This window comes from Anser anser, assembly GCF_964211835.1.
Source record: "Anser anser genome assembly, chromosome: 3".
Taxonomy (NCBI): Eukaryota; Metazoa; Chordata; class Aves; order Anseriformes; family Anatidae; genus Anser; species Anser anser.
This window is the reverse complement of record NC_139722.1, coordinates 55900174-55918621: the sequence shown is the minus strand read 5'-3', so window position 1 is coordinate 55918621 and position 18448 is coordinate 55900174. Positions and strand designations below refer to the sequence as shown.

The window sequence follows — 18448 nt, the reverse complement described above, 5'->3', positions numbered from 1 at the left end:
CTCTGCAGCAGTTACCAGTAAGAAAGACAAGTAAAATTTTATATGCTACTAAAAAATTAATTTGCTGTATTAGCCACTACTTTTTTTTTTTTACTAATGATGGGGTCTTACATATAAATCTCAAAATTTGTAGATAATGAAACTACTTTCTAACAAGTATGCAGAGGGAGGCAAATTTTTAATAATTAAGGCATTAAACACCCCAGCTGTTAAATTAATATCCACTTGGCATGTGGAATAAGAGACCAACTCTTACCAAGTATCACACTTAAGTAACGTTTATTTTATCAGAGTAGATGGTCCAAGTTAAAAGTACTCATGCAGTCAAGGGGCCTGGTGGCTGAAAAGAACTTTTCCCCAGTTTGTGCTATGTATAAGCACTTCCACTGAAGTGAAAGTAAGGCAGAACCAAGATTTAGCAAGGTACAGGCACTTTGTTCCCAGTTCAAGCAGGGAAAAAAAAAAGCCTACATCAGGTCCTGGTTCCCCTCCCACCCCAAAAAAGCTTCATGTTTATTAAACAAAATGTTGTAAAAAATAGAAAAAACCCAAGATACAGAAAGTCAGTGCTCCCTAACCATACACTACTATTTTACGTTATCATATGTAAGACCAGAAGTGGAAGAAACCATAAATCAAAGCTTATTCTTAACAAGTGTTCAGTTACCTTGGATATTTAGAGATATGTGTAGTATACCAAGTGTTTGACAGTGGTATAGTAACAGTCTGACTTGGTATTGCCAATGGTATCTAATAGTACACTGCGTACACAGTACTACACAGTGTAGTTAAACAATTGCTTGAAGGAAGGAAGATAGGAAAGATATTTTAGATTCCACATTATCTGGCTACATAAAACAGTGATTTACAAAAAACTCATATACCAAACAATATTCTAAATAAATAGTTCATCTTCATGACTATATACAGAGTCCCCATTGCATTAGTTATCCAAGAACGGCATGTCTGTGTCCATGGGTGCTGGGGCAAGTTCACATAAATAGAACAGCGTGGCTTCACTTGCTTCTGCCTCGGTCAACGGCTCCAGCCGCACCAGCTTGCTCTGAGTTGGTTCGGGATCCAGGCTGCTCTCCAGGAGCTCGTCCACTTCCAGCGGTTTGTCCACAGAGGAAGGAGTTTCGGTGGTGGAGCTCCCACTCTCAGCATTGGAACCTGGGTTCCCATCAAGGAATGCAAGCAGTGGAAATGCAGTATACTGTATGAGTTGCTTATCTAAGGGAAAAAATTCCCAAAACGTTATCAGTTCACATGCCATCCTACATGTAGAAAGAAGAAAAAAACAGCACCCCATATAACTTATTTTAAGAATAATTAATAATGAAAAGTTCTATGTGCTTGTTTTAAATGATTAAAGAGTTACTACATCCACTACATCCCTACATAAAGTTATTTATCCAGATTCTCCTGCAAAACATCAGATTCTCTATGGCTGGTACAGTGCCAAAAACCTAAAAAGCAAATATAATAAATATATTTGTTTTGGTTATTTGCTTATCAGCATCATACAAACTTAGACAATCAAATAATTGAGGCAGTTTTTAGAACAATGCTTGCTTAACTCAAACCATTTCAACAAAACACTTATTACAACTAACCTGATTTGGGCTTAAAAACTTGTGTTTCCTGTGAAGCAGCTGGACCAGCATTATTCTTAGTAGTTTCTATTCCCTTTGTCTCCATCTGGAAAATAAAGTAAAATCTTAAATACATATCCTCAAAGCTTCTTTCAACGCAACGACAACGATACTAGAACTTAGCTGACCAACCATTTAAAAAAATATTTGTGAAGGGATGCACTGGTATCAGTTACTCACACTAACGGATCATGGCAGAGAAAATGTGAAATGGAAACACAGATTTATTCAAGCAAGAACAAAAACTAATGCTCATAAACAAACAGGACAAACTCAAAGAGCTAGTATGTTGCTCTACTGCTTATTCTAATGTTTCCTTTCCCACCAGACAGCACAGATGAAAACATTTTGACAAAGTATGTTTATAAGTACTAAAACTTGGGTACAGAAGATACAAAAATCTCTACAAAAGAGGCTGGTAACAAGTACAAGTTTTAGTTTCACAGTTTCAAATGACATTATATGTTGCTAATTAGAGTGTTTTTCCCCTTCCTATTTAAAGCTTAACAGGATGAATTCAACTGCAGCCTTCCTATACTCATGGAAGTCTTGAAAGCAAGAGCATGAAAAAAGTGCTATTGTACCAGGAAAAAAAACAGGAAAGGATGAAAAAAATTTGAATCTCTCACTACTGTGTACATTGAGCAATGATGGGTTTGAGACTTACTTTGGTATTAGTGATATGATCTGTGGGATTCATCTGCACGGAGCTTGTAAAAAGCTGAATAAGACAAAACACATCAAGCTTTAAGTATCTCGATGCTCCTATTAAGAATACAAGAACGTCACATCTGCATGTGTGAGAATAATCCCTGCACTGTGTTTTCACCCTCAGTTAGGATTAGAGTTTATTTACAGGTAGTCGCCACTTCTGCAAAGAAAATCTTTGGAGCGTACTTCGGAATCGCACGAACTTCACTGTCAAAGGAAACAACTGTAAGCGTGTCTAACTCGGAATAACGTGGTTCGCTGCAGTCTGAGAACCACCAATTCATTCTTACTTTGCTTCATGGAGAATTGTGTGTACAATAAGGAGGAACATACCCTGAACAAGTTTTCAAGTGACACTGAACTGGAAGCAGTCAACGATACATAGGGAGCAGAGCTGTTAAGAGGGATCTTAGCAAGCTGGAAAAGAGGTCCAACAAGTACTCCATCAAGTTCAACAGACAAATGTATCTAGGACACAACCACCTCATGCACCAGCCTAGGTTAGTGACCAAATGGACAGGGAACAGCTCCTCAGAGATGGACCTGGGAGTCCCACTAGACAACACCCCACATAAACCAGCAGTATGACCATGCTACAGAGTGAACGGTTTTAGGCTTCCCAGTATGAGAATTCTCAAACTACAGAGTCCAAAGGGCCACAGATGGTTAGGGGGCATGATACATACAATGGGCTGAGAAAACATGGTTTATCTTGTCTGTAGAGGGCAGACAAGGGCGCTAACTGCACCCTTCCACTACTGATAAAGAGGTGTTACAGAGAAGACATACTCCACAGAGGTGGATAGAGGACAAGATGCAAGAGTGACATGCTGCAGCAGGGAGAATTTGGACTGACATAAGGAAGTTCTTCACAGAGAGCAAAGCACTGAAGCAGGCACTCAGGGAGGCTATGGAATCTCCCTTTGGAGACTGCAGAATTTGAGTTGACAAGGCCTGAGCAACATGATCTAACTTTCAAGTCGGCCCTTGAGCGAGGAGGTTGGACTAGATGGCCTGCACGGGTCCCTTCTAACCTAGATCACTCTGCTAGACATGAACCCAAAGAGAAATTGAGAACGTACACATACTTCCAAGAAATTACCTGAAACATCAGAAAACCTTCTAAAATAAATGCCAAGAGCCTTTTTAACCAAAGTTCATTGAGATGACGACAGATTCTGTGCTGGGCCATTTCAAAGCAAAAATATTAATCTAATTGATGTCTGAGTTTATGTAGCAACAAATAAAAATGTTATTTCACTAAAAGCCATTATTTGGTCAAAAATTTACATCACTGTCACCACCACAGCATGCACTTGGGCAGTGGTGTAGTACAGTTATACCAGTGCCACAGAAACATATTCACAAATATTTATAACTGTCCTTTTTGAAAAGAAGAGCAAAATATAATCTTGAGCGTTTTAAACAGTAACAGTCTATACAAATATTTTCTTGAGTATATTACCAAAATACTAGAAATACTGAAATAAACAGAGAAAATTACATCAACCAGTAGGTCTGGATCTATGCTGAACTGTCGTCCTGATAACATGGCCTGGAAGTCCTCTAAACTGCAGTCGATACTGTCAAGATAATCCAGAAGTTCAACTCTAGAAGACAAAACCAGTATTATATTACTGTATCCACTAATAGAAGAAAGAAAAAAAATCACAAGTTTTACACAGATGTGCTATGTAATCTAAAAATCTTCACCAGCACTATTTTGACTTTTTCATTAACTTAACTTCTGGAAAAGACTGAAAACTTTCAACCTTACTCTTTAGAGACGAAGCCAAGTAAAGTAGACAGGTGCTCCAAAAGAGAAATCACATCAACATTAGACTATGAATATCATCAGCAGAGACAGAACTCCTGCATCTCACTAGTCCTAATGGAGTCCAATCTGCCTGCAAGAATCCTGCATATAAATCCTGACAGCATCATCAGTTTAAACAGCGTTATTTACAACATTACACTGTCAGATTATGTACCCCAATTCACTCTCGTCATGATGAAAATCAGAGAGGGTCCCATGGTAAAATACTTAAAATCGAAGGATCTATCAGCATAAAGGTAACATACATTTATATCCTTAAGAGAAGCTACTGTTCTGTCCTTTGAATTTCAATCAGTTCTAATACTCAAAAACATCAGGCTACTCACTTTCCAAGAAGGTTTATGTTCTGTGAAATTACTCCGCTCTCATTGAGAATGGAATCCATCATTGAGACTGGATCTTCTGCAGTTAAAGTTGACTGGCTGTTCAGCTGTACAGCACTTGACATGAGTGGACTTGCACTGTCACTGACAGGGCTGAGGGGATCGTTAGCTGGGACAGCGACTGATTCTGTGCTTTTATCCCCTTGAATTACAGGGGCATATTCTTCCTCATTATCATCTTCCACAATTACTATATCAGGAGAATGACTGCAGCTGTAAAACAAGACAAATGAATTGAAGTGTTCCATACACAAATGTGTACATTATTCCATACACCTAGTTACTTTTTTAACGCAGCTCAGTTAGTAGACACTGTTGTGCTAGACCACACTAGGAACTATTAGGAGCACAGAGGAACACCAATGTTTTTGCGTTAGAACAAGGAAAAGCTTTCATATAAACGTGAAGTAGCTATGAAATAGGCCAAAGCATATGAGACTGCCAAACAAGACAGACTGTGTGTACTTTGCATCTTTTTGGTGGAATAAAATCCAACTCTGGATTAGCCGTAACATGAAGGCTCTCAGTTAACTGTGTTACAGTTAATTAAGCTTGCTTTGTACATCAGGAAGGCAACCAAAACAACCATGAAAAAGCAGTTTCAAATAACTTGCTTTCCGCTGTACACTGGTAGTTTTCTTAACACTTAAGTAGTTGTGCTGTCTTACCTTCATTAAACTTTTCTATCAGAGAATGCATTTCCAGACATCAGTTCAACAAACATAACAGTATTAGTTCAAGCATAAACTACTAACCTCTAAATTTTGTTCCTTGGGGCATAATACAGGCCCTATCAATATCATGCAAATGAGGAACTACTTCTATAGTGCTAAGTACAGAAAGAAGAAATGTAGTCCCAAACTACTCGGGACTAGAAAAAAAACACTAAAATTCCCCAAATTGACTAGCATAGTAATGTTCAAAGACCACACCAACACTTGATAAACAGCACATGCAAGTTAATCTCCACAAAAAACCTTTAAAAACAAGGGATGCCATCCCTGTCTGTATTCATAACCAAAAGTAAGAAGACATCAATTATTCTGTCTTTGACAAGTAGTATACTTAACAAGAGTGCAATAATACAGGTTACTTCACACTAGTTTCTATCTTCAACATATTAAAACTCTGACAGCCAGTTAACTATTGGGAATCCAGAGGAAACCTAGCATGAATTCACAGATGATGTTCCTATACATGGAGGAGTCTTCTTACCACTTTATTAAAACAGTATCTAAGACATCTGAATTATAGCACAATATACAGCAGTGACACCTAACTACCTATTCAGAATTCTAGAGACTTCTTACTTGGAAGAATCTGAAGTGGTATCTTCATTTGCTTCTGGTGTAACAGGAGGATTTTCATCAACCATGGTACTGTCCTCATCGGCCACATCCTCAGTAACATCATAAATAATGATGTCATCTGAAATTTGGTCCCTTTGTTTTAACCCCTCAGTTCTGTTGAGAGGTACCTGAGAATTATTTTTAAAAGAGTCAGGGGACAAAAGGACAATTGGCTTCAGCATTCTGACACTCATCACTGCATCTTAAAATGTTGTAATTCTGAAACAGTAGAAGAATTTTCCAACACCTTGGAGATTACAAGGGGTTTGTATGGATCTAAGCTTAACAGAAAAAAAAAACATGAATAAATAAATGAACAAGATGGAGAAGAGCAGCTACAGAAAAAAAATGTTTGGCAAGTAATACAGGCATAGAAATAAAAATATACTAGCAAAAGCAACAAAAAGGATACAGAGACAGGACTACACGAGAAGTAAAAATGCTAAAAAAGTGACTACTAGTCTTGACCTGCCATTTAAGTAGTACTTGCTAGAGCACTCATTTTGATGATTTCTCCACCCACAATTATTTGTACAGGAGAAAGTAACTTTCAGAGCTGTGACACATTCAAGCAGCACAAAAACTTGACATGACTTTGCTGGGTTGGGTGCTGCCTTGCAGAACAACAAGGTGGATTCTTTTCTCTGAATGGGGGCCTCAGCTCCAGGAGCCAACAGCAGAACATACACATGCTTAATGGCACTATTATTAAAAGCAAACTGCTTTCAGTAGGATCACATGTAGCTGTATTTAATACACAGGTAAGTGGCTTACACATGATCATACTGACAAGTGAATGGTAATTATCAACACACTTGGCTTCTGAAGGATACACATGGCATACTGCTTCTAGAAGCTGAAAGCTCTCGGTACACAGTTATGTTTCTACCCTCAATACGACACGTTACTTGATCTGCCTGCTTCCCTGGACTCCTTCCTTCATCATAACAAATGGCACGCATAAAAGAAAACTTACATGATGGTTACTGTCAGCCGGTTCTTTCACAATTTGCTGAAATACATTTGACTTTGTAGGTCCATTAGTGTTCAGGAGAAGAGGCCTAAATCACAGTACAGGAAGAAAGCCATCTCAGAACTAATTCTTCCATTTTATTCAACAAAACATGTCACTATACTTACTGGATAGCAAGTTTTCAAGGCCATATTTACCTCTTGCGCTTTAGGCTCACTAGTTGGTTATTCTGCACCAAGGTAACAATAAATTGCACAATCTATGAGGAAAAGAATACTATCATTAGTCAATTTACCCTGTAATTGCTTCTCTCTGAGCACCAACATACCTCATAGCGTAAGACTTTGTTAACCAAATCTATACCAAAATAGCACATCACTTATTGTGTGTGTAGCGACTTTTATATAGAACTGTTCAGAAGAATTAAAAATCAAGGCAGATCAGAAAACATGGCTGGTAATATCTAAAAAGAAGAGAGTTAATCAGTTGTTTGAGAAAGGCTTTCTTTTTCCACATAGCAAGTAATAATTTTTTTACACATCACTCAGTATATATTAAGAAATCCAGTAACTCAAGACTATCAGAAGAATTCTAATTCTAATGAAAGAAGGCATGTAAGGGTGTTGACTGTATATATAACCTGTATCTATAAATACTGGGCCTGATGAAAGGCTTTTTTGACAGATTAAAAAAAAGACACATACAGTTGACAGTTGACATCAGCTGCCTTTCCCTTTGAAATCTCAGCCTATTTTCACCTATGTTTTAAATTTAAGGACTAAATGAAAGTCTCTGGCTTGAACTAACTGAAAAAAAGATCAGTAAAAGTCTCTGCTACAAGGCTGCTTATAGTATTACTATTTCTGACACATAAAATAAGAATCTGTAAACTCTTTGCATTTACATTGGTTTTGGTAGATCATAAATCTGACTGTTAAGCTAACATATTAGCAGTGGGTTCCATTCAACAACCTATTCTTCTGATAACGTTAGAAACACACAGTTAGTATTAAGTGGAATTAATCTCCAATACTGAACTTTGTAATTCGTGTAGTAAGATACCATTTTTTCCAGAGATCTGTCAGTACTGTCTATTAGTTACCTGACTCCTGAAGAAATCAAAAACCAATGGACCATTTTAAGGCTATCTTAATGAATGATTTACAACGTTCCTGAAATTCTTTCTTTGAAAATGTTTACAAGAGTTTTGGCCTTAACTTTTGCTTATGGGGTGAAATATACTGAATGTTTCTTTCACACAGGTTTGCTCACCACGCACCACCCAGTTGTTTTTTTATTAAAAAGTTATTTCCCATGCTATGATAAAAGAGTGAGGGCAAAGAAAGGTAACTTGACAGAGTATTCTTAGCTTAGAAGCACTCATACTGATCTTTGAACAAAGTCTTACCTTCCTAATAACTTGCTGTTGTTGCAAATGTTTTGCTCTCAGTTCTGCAACTTCTCTCCAAAGAGATTCATTCTCTCTGTTTGAAAAGGATAATTTAAAAAACAAAACAAGGTTTAAAATATTCACAGGAATAATTATTGTTAAAGATTAGTTAGTTTCATTAAAGCTCTTTGAAATGTGTTTTTAGGTTTCAGGGAAAAAAAATCACAAAGTCAACAACCCTCATAAATAACTAACTACAAAATGGAGAACCAACCACAACAAATAGCTTGAAGAGAACTTCCAGCCTCCTTAAAACATATTTTTTTTCCCCAAATAGACAAATACTTATTACACACACTTTCAGCATTTCAAAATGAAGTATTTTGTTTCCTTTCACATAAAGTTACCTTCTCTTCATTCTAGTAAATAAATCAATGAAAATCAAACAAACATACAACTGGTTTCTGGCAGCAGCAAAGGACTAAGACAGCCAAGGAATATCCCTTGGGAACAGCCCTTTCACCAGTAAATATTGCATTTCTTCGTCTATATCAAGCCTGTATGCCCCTCCTCACACACCTTTTGCTAGATGCAAGACATCTATCAGAAACTACATCCACCTTGAAAGCACCTTTACAGAACAAGCTCAAGCCTTACAAGCAGCTGTAGGTTGTAACAGCTGCCTTTATTAGCTTCAGTAAAGGGGCATATATTAGATGCTGAAAAACAGGAGCACAGCAGAGCTGGCAGCTTTCAGGGAACACCGCCATTTCACAAACCTTGGTTGTTGCAGTTCTCACAAGAGTCTAGAACAGAGATAGTATAAAAAGTGCTGTAAAGTGACCCTTGCTATCATATCCACGAACCTTCTTGCTTCCAACAGCATAAAGCATATTAATCAGTAGATAATGAATACCAAAAGCTTCAGTGGATAAGACAACATACCACCCTCCTCTGTTTCGTAGTTCAGTTTTCAAAACAGATGAATGCCAAAATGGGAAGAAAATCTCTCCATTGGTGTTTCGTGTTTTTAGGAAACCTTAAGCTTAATTTTCATAAACAGCTGCTGATAGGCAGTATGATGAAGCTTAGCAGCAGTCTGAGGATTAATGTCTAACACACAATTTAAAGGCACAGTTCCATCACAAATTTAGTAACTGCAGTCAGGGATTTTGAACTTTCTCAACCTTTCCACCAGCTTTATGAACATGTTTTGTAGGACCAGGTCTTCTGACTTAGCTCCAGTTTCTACTTAAATCATTTTAAACTCGTGGAACAAGACGGGTATCAAACACCGACCATTCTATCTTCTTATCTCTACAAACTGTCAGGTCGTTAGCAACCAGATGTCATTTCAGCCAAAGTCAGCCCTATTCTGAGCAGGGCTTTGAACCTTATGGCCTCCTGATATGCCTTCCAACCCGAATTCATCTATGATTCAAAAGGATGAATGTGAGCGTTTTTAATTTAGACTGGCCAGTTTCTAATAAAGACCCTTCCTGGCCAAAATGTTTGCCTTTGAATACTCTATCACTAGTAATTAGAACTGAAAACACCAACTGAATGACACCATGTAATTCTCAAAACTTGAACATACTGCTTACCTCTGCTGCAGAGACAAGCAGTTGTTTATTTTGTCAATTCGGAGTCCTGAGACAGAGTTACCATGGAGGTGCTCCGACTTACAGTGCAAGAGCTTATCCCTTATTATCCCATTTGCATCTACATATTCATACATTTGTGACACACCTCTCATATTGTTGAGAATAAATCATAGTAACTACACAAGCGATACTGTTCTAAAAATACTCTATTTATATTTGGATTTTAGATTCTGTATCTCTGTGGCTGAGGTAACTAATGAATTTTCAAATTAGATTTCTAACCAGATTTTTATAACCATCAATTGTCCTGCAATTTCAGCAGTGAGGGAATGAAGACAGAGGAAACTAAAAAAACAATGAGCAAAAACATTAATTATAGTATGAAAGTATCATAAGCAATTTGCACAAACCAAACTCTGCCTCAGACTAAACACAATAACCATTTCAAACTTGAAGTCACACATACTCAGCATACTCTACGCTAAGAACTTACTTGAATCTTCAGCCTCAGCACCATTATGGAACTAAAATTAATCGTGTTTAATTGCCTACTACTAGACAGTTCTTCAAATATCAACTTTGCCTATTACTTTTAGTCATATCAAAATGTTCCATTTAAAATGCAATTCTTTTACTGGAATTTCTCTTCCCAAAGCAATAGTTACAGTTGGACACTCAGAAATCAAGAGACCCTTAAAATTGTGTCTCACACTTAAGTCAGATTTGTTCTCCAGTATCTATTGTCAGAATTACTCAATTTCAGAGCTGAGTTGCTGATGGGGTATTTACCTTTTCAGAGCAGACAATCGAGATTCAATAGTCTCTTGTTTAATTTGCACCTTTTGAGCACTACTTATTATTTTGGAGAGATCTTCCTGGCGTATCTTGTTTTCTTCAGGTCTTGAAGAAGAAACCTTTAAAAGATGAGAATCCAGAAGCAACACTTTCCTTTACTCGTTATTTGTTATTTTATTTTGTAGATCAAGTATATTTTGTCTAGTGTTGATACTATGAGTTAATAATAAAACAAGCATCAAATACTAAAATACAGAAACTCCTTACAACAGTCACCATATTAGTTTTAGTTATTACAAACATCTGTATTCATTCAGATTTTCCAGGCATTGTACCCAGTGCTCTGTATCGTAACTGCTTCAAACTAACCCACGTTAAAAAGCATCTTCCACCACAGTTTAACTTGTTGTATTTGTTTCATAACAATTTTCTCATTCACCCTCTTCAGAGTAACAACAGAGCAAATTTCAGAAACGTATGTGTTTATACGTTTGCTCCTTCTTCTCCTTGGTGGAAACTTTACTACTTGCAGTAGCTGCGCTCTAAAACAAGCTACATAAACAGACTGTTGTATTACTGATGGTACAGTCAAAGCATGTGCTGCACTCCTAATACACGTTTGCTAAGTGTTCTATTTACACACCTCATTTTTGCTGCCTGTTAAGCTCACTATGACAGGAAAATACTCAGATAAAGGAGACTAGTCAAATAGTCAAACCCCCCAAAATACCTTTAAATACATCTTATATATATACATATATATGAATGAGAGCAGCACAGTTTATTTGCTTCCCCAGACTCCAAGCTCATTTGCACTCACAATCTTGCAATTAAACATGACATGTAATTTGCTATTCATTTATACTTACTGGTACAGCTTTTTTACATACTGATTTTTCACTAACCTTCCTTTTAATGTGTTCCAACAAGTCCTCCCGACCCTGCTTAAAATATGGATGCTGAAACTCTACTGGACCATCTCGCTCCAGTTTGACAATCCCAGAATCAACATGGACAACTTTACGGAAACCATCTTTAATAAAAAAAAAAAAAAAAAGAGAAGAAAAAAAACACCTCTCAACGCCCACGTTAAGGAAAACAAACTGTATCGCTATGACTATCCTTTTATCAGGTTTGAGAATGAGACAGCAACCTAGTAGCAGAGAACACAGCAGAACTACTCAAAGGAAATAATCTATAACTGAACACATGCAGGATCGTGAACTATGCCAGAAACCAAAAAACCCCAAGAACTTACACATGTTTAACTGTCTGACAAAGCTTGCCATGTTGTTGTGCTTGAAGTATTTGGGAAGAATCTCTTTTGCGAATCTCTGTTCATCCAACACCAAGAAACTCTGGCCATTCTAAAATGAGAGAGACATTAAGCTTCTTAAAGACTATTGTAGAAAACACTCTGGGCTTTTAGAATTAATCACCACATAGGAATGCTTCCTTTGTGCACGCAGTATGTAACTGATCTGCTTGCCTACAGTTTTCCACAACAAAAGTGTACAAACCCTTCAGTTGCAAAGCAACAGAGAATTCCTGATTTACATTGCTATCCATATCTAAAGGGAAACATTTCTATTGTTACTCTTCACTTCCTGGAGAGAAATGATTTAACGACCAGTTTACCAACAAGTATCAGTGTCACTACAGCAGAATACTATCGATGTTGTATGTAGCTTCACAATCTTGGAATACAGCAAAGAGACTGCAAGGTAAAAAAAAAAAAAGCCACCACAACACAACAAAACACAGCTTAAGTCCCTTCTGCTTCTCAGCATAATAGCATGACTAGTTTGGTAAGACCTGTAGAGAAGATGAAGCTGTCAAAAGCTGAGGGTGTCCACTGGATTTCAGAGTTACCAAACAGCACTTAAGACAATACCTCCCTCCTCCTGCGATGCCAACTGTGAGGGAGGACTGATCTTTTCCCCACTGAACTGGTCCTCAAATTTCATCCACGGGCTGAGACTAAAATAGAAAGAAGGCTCTGCTCTTTGTTCTTCAATGATCTTGCTCCAGTAACTAAAGGACAAGTAATTGGCAGGATCCAAATCAGCTGCTTCAAAATGGTACAGGTTTCTCTGTGGTCTACCCACGGTACTCTCACTTGGCACCTATGGAGAAGCCTACCATCTTTGACAATCGTCATCGCTGATACTCCATCTTCTCAGAGGCCCTTTGGTTCAAGAGGCCCCACTTGTTTCTTACCCCCCAACGCCATCAGCTCTATGTTCCCCAGGCAGCTTGAAAAACCAGCACGAGACCATGTGAAGATCTTTACCTAAGACCTTGTTTCTGACAAGCAAGCGAGGATCATCAGAAGCAGGGTTTACAAACGGAATGCCATTAGGTGAGTTACAAGCACAAATCTGAGAACAGTAGGAAGATGAAAGCTTCCCAGTAATGTATACCTATCTCCCGCTGAGGATCAGTCAGCGTAAGGAAAATGGGAAGCAAAACAGCAGGAACAGATGACTTTAGCTAATGCATTAACATAACTCACTAGCTGAAGGTACTCAACCGGTGCTACAGTGACCTGTAATGCCAACAGACAGTTTTCATGCAGCACCTGACTTCACGGTTACTTTAAAAATTTTCAGACCTACAGCAGAACAATTCAGGAGATAGTTCTTCTCGTCCTTGTTGCCTTGACAATCATTTACACTGATGTTGTAAACAGACGTCAGGTTAAGGCCTGACTTTAACTCAACGAAGCCTTACTACATAGCTGAATACAGTTTTCAGGTCTTACTGTTACTGACAGCAGCATACAGCAATTGTCCAAGTATTTCATCTGTTATTCCCTGTATATGTTTCAATGTCACCGCAACCTCCACTAAGATAGGCATGTGGAGAGACAAAATGTGGTTGTTCTGCTTCAGTTTCTATCCACCCAGGGTAGAGACACAGGAAAAAGTGAAACGTTACAGTTACAGCACTTTTCCTCCACTATTACACCTGACATTGTGTATTTTTAAAACAGACAAACACTCACATACCAAAGGCTGCCAATACCTTCCTCCATCCAAGAACCACTAAATGCTGCTAACGTGAACCACAATTAGTAGATCTTCCTTCCAAAAACTGCCTTGCAGAATCTCTAACAATTTGGCCTTAATTAACGAAATAACACAAAGAAACCTAGCAATAGCCTTGGTGTGTTTACTTTACTACAAGCAATACATTTGGAGAGCGTCCATAAGGTGGCAAAAATGGCACGTAAGGCAGGCATCACTCCCTGCAGCGCTCAGCATCTCTCTTCCAAAGGAAACAAGCAGACGGAAAGCTGTTGTGGTCTAGGCAGAATCCACAAGTCTCCTTCTCCAAAAGGTTCAGGTTGAAGCTACCGGTAACCTGCTATCAGTGCAGTGCTTAAGGGAACCTTTGATGGCTGCCTGAATATTTAAAATAAACTGAGCTGAAAGCTGCCATCTCAACACCACTCGAAGATGCCAGCACGGTTTGAGAACAGCCCTTTTAAACACGCTGTTGGGAAAACGTTTAAGACAGAGAAAAGCATGACGTTATTGTAAAACAATCCGCGCGGCGCTACGGGAGAGCTCCTGCTGCCTGCGCCCAGACCCGCGCAGGATCGCTCCCCGTGCCTCCCGCATTACCTCGCCGGGCTGCAAGGAGGCGGGCACGTCCTGCTTTACGGTATTTTCAGACACTCGCGGATTTCGCCGCCTGGCAATGGCTCCGCGCTGCTCGCTACGGCAGCCTGGCACTTCACCACAAAGGATCCGAGAGGAAGGCCACCCGCAGCCCATTTCCCTTTTTTTTTTATATACATTTATTTCTGAGGGACGAAGCCCAGCCAGACGCGACCGATGGGATCACGGCACACATTCCCCCCCCCCCCCCCCGCATACCCCCGGAGGGGACCCTCCGCACCCACCGCGGTGCCCCCGGGGCCGGCGGCGAACAAAGGCGGCGGTGTGCGGGGGGGGTGGCGGCGGTGGGGGGGGCTCCAGCACCGCCATCCCCACGTGGCCGCCGCCTGCGGCCCGGCCTCGCGCCCCCCCCCGCCCCGCCTTCCCTTCCAGCCGTTAAACGGCTCCGAGCCCCCCCCCGCCCAGCGCGGGTGCCCCCCTGAGGCGGGCGGGCCGAGCGGGCGGCGCCGCACCTGGCTCCAGGTGATGAGCTGGTTGCTGGGCGCCTCGCCCACCAGCGCCCACAGCTTGCTGAGGAAGGCCGGCACGCCCGCGCCGGCCGACGGCGGTGGCTGCTGCTGCTGGGCGGGCTGCTGCGGGTGCTGCTGCTTCATCGTGCTCGGGAGCCGCGGCGCTGCGGCGCGGTGCGGCCGGGGGAGGGGCAGGAGGGGGAGGAGGAGGAGAAGCGGCGCGGTGCGGCTCCGGTGCCGGCTCCGCCCCTCCCGGCCGCCGGCCGCGCATGCGCGCGCCTGCGCGCCGCTTTTACATAACGGGCCCACGTGCACCGCCCTCACGTGCCACAACAGCGCCGCCCGCACGTGCAAGTGACAAGAGGCGGGGGCCAATGGCGGCGCGCGCCTGCTCGCCGGGGGGCGGGGCCACGTGCGCTGAGGGGCCCGAGGTCCCGCGGCCGGTGGAGCCGTGCCCGGGACCCTTCAAGATGGCCCTGGGCACTGCTGCCCGGGCACCCCGCGGTTGAAGCCGGCGAAGCGGCGGTCCCTGCCCTCCCGGCGGCAGGGGAGGTGCGACCACCTCGCCCCAGCCTTTGGCTGCCATTTTGGCACAGTACCTCCAAACGTAGGCAGTGTAACTGCAGCTGCCTGCTTCCTCTACCTAGTGCTTGCAAGGATAAATAAATCAAAAAGCTGATTTTTCAGAGTTTCCAGTCACAGTAACTCACATAGAAAACTGTCCACCTCTCCAAAGCTAGTTGAAGCAGTCATTTCTGGTGTCACCTGGCTGTCAAAGGTGCTGAGAACATGCCCTTCTTACGCAATCCTTGGTCTTCAGAAAGCTCTGTAGTCTGAGAATGTTAGAAATGTTAGAATGTAAGAATGTTAGAAAATAACTAGACTCTAACCATTCTTAGTCAGATGAAAAACATGAGTATACATACCATGCTAATTTATTATACAGATATGAGAAAAAGAAATAAGCATATGCACAACAGACCCAAGCTAACTCTCTAGCGAAGACGTCTGTCATTCCCAAAGGAGACCTCCTTGCAAGGTAAAGCATTTAAACTTCAGATGTACTGACTGACTATAGAGCCTCTCAAAAGAAATTGATTTAAATCAGAAGCACAGTTGAAGGAAAATAGCCTAGTGAATGGTAAAAATGCAGTAAATTTCCTTCCAAACTCGATTCTGATAAAAGAAATATTTGCTGTGAAGTCTGCAATGAAGAAGCTCTACGGCACTAAAACTACTATCTTCACAACAAATGCTCAGCCATTGACAGCATTACCGATGTTTCAGTTTGTTAAGAGGTACCATAAAACTGCAAATCAAATCTCAAAGTCTCAAAAAAACCAAGGTCAACCTGATCTTCTTCAATCTGCAGTGGGAACAGCACAATGTGATAGAAAAAAACACATTAAGAACTTTCAGCTTGATAGCTTGCAGGAAGATGAATTTAAATATTTTATATTCAAACTATATATCACCTAACTTCTTTCTCATAGCATTAGCTGGCTATAATAACCTTTAACAAACTAATTCACTCACGTTCACTAGGTCATGACTGAGAGAAGTCACAACTACTGAGTTTAAGGCTTATTCCAAATACCGATCCTGAAAAGCTAAAAATAAATGCCTTAAAACCTATTATAAAACAAATTTATAATAATTGTCTAAGCAATTTTTTCATCCTAACATGCATGCAAATTCCTACCAGCTTTCATTTATGTAGCTAGAAATGCCAGATAAGCAGAGCGAATATAATTATGATTTGATCTGGACACAGTTTTGTTCTCCATCTTATGTTTTCTGTTTACATCATCATCTTGGTGACAAAGGCTTTTATATAATTTGGTTGCTAACCTCTTAGGGTTGAGGGAAGTCAAACTTTTCTTGCTGGACCTCAGTTTAGGGGAAAAACATAAAGAGGAATTTTCTTCTGAGGCCTTAGGGCATAAGAACTCAAAGTTATTAATTTAATACCTAACATACCGCTCAAGTAACCCTTCAATTAGTTTTTTATTGTCTTACAAGGTCCAAGCAAGGTAACTTCTTGCCTATGTTCGTGAAACTTCCTGTTACCTTACGAGTCAGTGACTGTAGAACTCACCAGCTTAACCCATGGCTATTTTACTTCCCAGTATCTTCATGAGCAGTGCTATCAAGCTTCTTTTTCCACCCTGAAGTAAATTTTTCCTCCATTCATCTTGCCGAAATATGGTAATTATTATCCGTTCTGAGACAGCTCAAACTAATTAGATCTTTCACAATACTATTCCCACCTTCCCTTCACCAGAAAAACATTGGAACACTGTAAAACTTTACAGGTATTGTGAAATTCTGTGAGTTCAGAAAAAATTCCTCCCATTATCCCTTAATTCTCCCCATATCCCTCAGGCCCCAGCAGACGGGATATTTTGCTATTCCTCCCCAACCTTGTGTCCCCTCCCTAGGACCCAGAGTCCCCACATGTGGAAGTTCCAACCTAAGACCTTGTGCTTTGGGGACTGAGAGCACACTGCCAACAGGGAACACCTACTTTCCAGACCCCTCTCTTACATCTTTCACAGAGGGGCTATGTAAGTAGCAGCATTGCAAATCTGGGCAGGAAGCCAATGGAACAAAGCTAGGCATCTATTCATATCGTTACCTGTTTACTTGGACATCACATATGCTTAGAATCACACCACCACTGATCTCTTCCACTCATGGCAGAGCAGCATGCAAGCCACATAGCAGTCCCATTCTCCCTTAAATGAGCTTCAGCCACAGATAGCCCTGTTTTGATGTGGTTTAAGGTAAATTATTTGAAATGGACTCTGTGCTTTAGCGTATTTACAAATATACTTACAAAGAGAGGTCACATGGAACAGCCCTTATGTAACAACACTTCTATTATGAACTTTATCTGTCTTCTCTCAATTCTGATTTTTCTTTCACCACAGTGGAATATACAGCAAGGGTCAACAGCCAAGCTTCTCTCACAGGCTGTTGCTATGGCTCTTCTCAGTCTGAAGTGCAGTCTGTATAAATTCCTGTTATGCCAGACTCTGAGTAAAGCCTAAGTCAACTCCCCAAGGGATACCAATCTACAGATTTTCCTCAAGACAAACAGCATGAAGCAAAATAAGCAACTGAAAATGACAAGGGAGTCAAAGGTAAGGTGACACATTTCAAGGCAATGCTCTCTTCTTTTCATGACCACTCTTTATCCTGACTGCAGTACAAAGCATTTGAAGGTTGTTGCAATGATAAGGTAATAGAGACAAACACAGTAGTCCTGTAACTCTCAGACATACTATGATGTGTGTTTCAGATCCAGTTATCTTTATTGGTTTGCCTATAGTGATCCCTGTGAAGGCAAAAGAAAAGCAGTCACTGAGCTTGCACATATGTTGCCACTGGAACAAATACATAAGGGCACAAGTTAACTGTCCTAGAATGCCCACAGTATCAAATGCTGTGCATTGCACTTCACAACCAAAATTTGATCCAAGCCTTCCCCCTTAAAAAAAAACACATTATGCCATTTAAGTAACTAAAGAGCGTTCTCCTGGGAGTCCAAACACTGCATGTATTAGCATCTCCTTAAAAGTGTCCCTAAGAGGCCTTGCTTTGAGTTAATCCT

At 40.5% G+C, this 18448-nt stretch overlaps 1 protein-coding gene across 2 annotated transcripts; it reads right to left on the bottom strand.

The window, feature by feature from the left end:
- Positions 1 to 262: 262 nt before the first annotated feature.
- On the bottom strand, positions 263 to 15110 carry HSF2 (heat shock transcription factor 2). 2 transcript variants are annotated; one of them, XM_083830888.1, is made up of 13 exons: positions 14836 to 15110; positions 11956 to 12064; positions 11603 to 11730; positions 10692 to 10816; positions 8317 to 8392; positions 7106 to 7167; positions 6912 to 6996; positions 5897 to 6063; positions 4530 to 4799; positions 3871 to 3976; positions 2323 to 2376; positions 1617 to 1701; positions 263 to 1233 (listed from the first exon to the last, which is right to left on the bottom strand). In XM_083830888.1, the coding sequence occupies exons 1-13, from the start codon at positions 14974 to 14976 to the stop codon at positions 944 to 946; spliced, it is 1698 nt and encodes a 565-aa protein (XP_083687014.1). In that variant the 5' UTR covers positions 14977 to 15110; the 3' UTR covers positions 263 to 943. The 2 variants fall into 2 exon arrangements, with proteins under 2 accessions (XP_083687014.1, XP_083687015.1); XM_083830889.1 differs by lacking the exon at positions 2323 to 2376.
- Positions 15111 to 18448: the final 3338 nt, after the last annotated feature.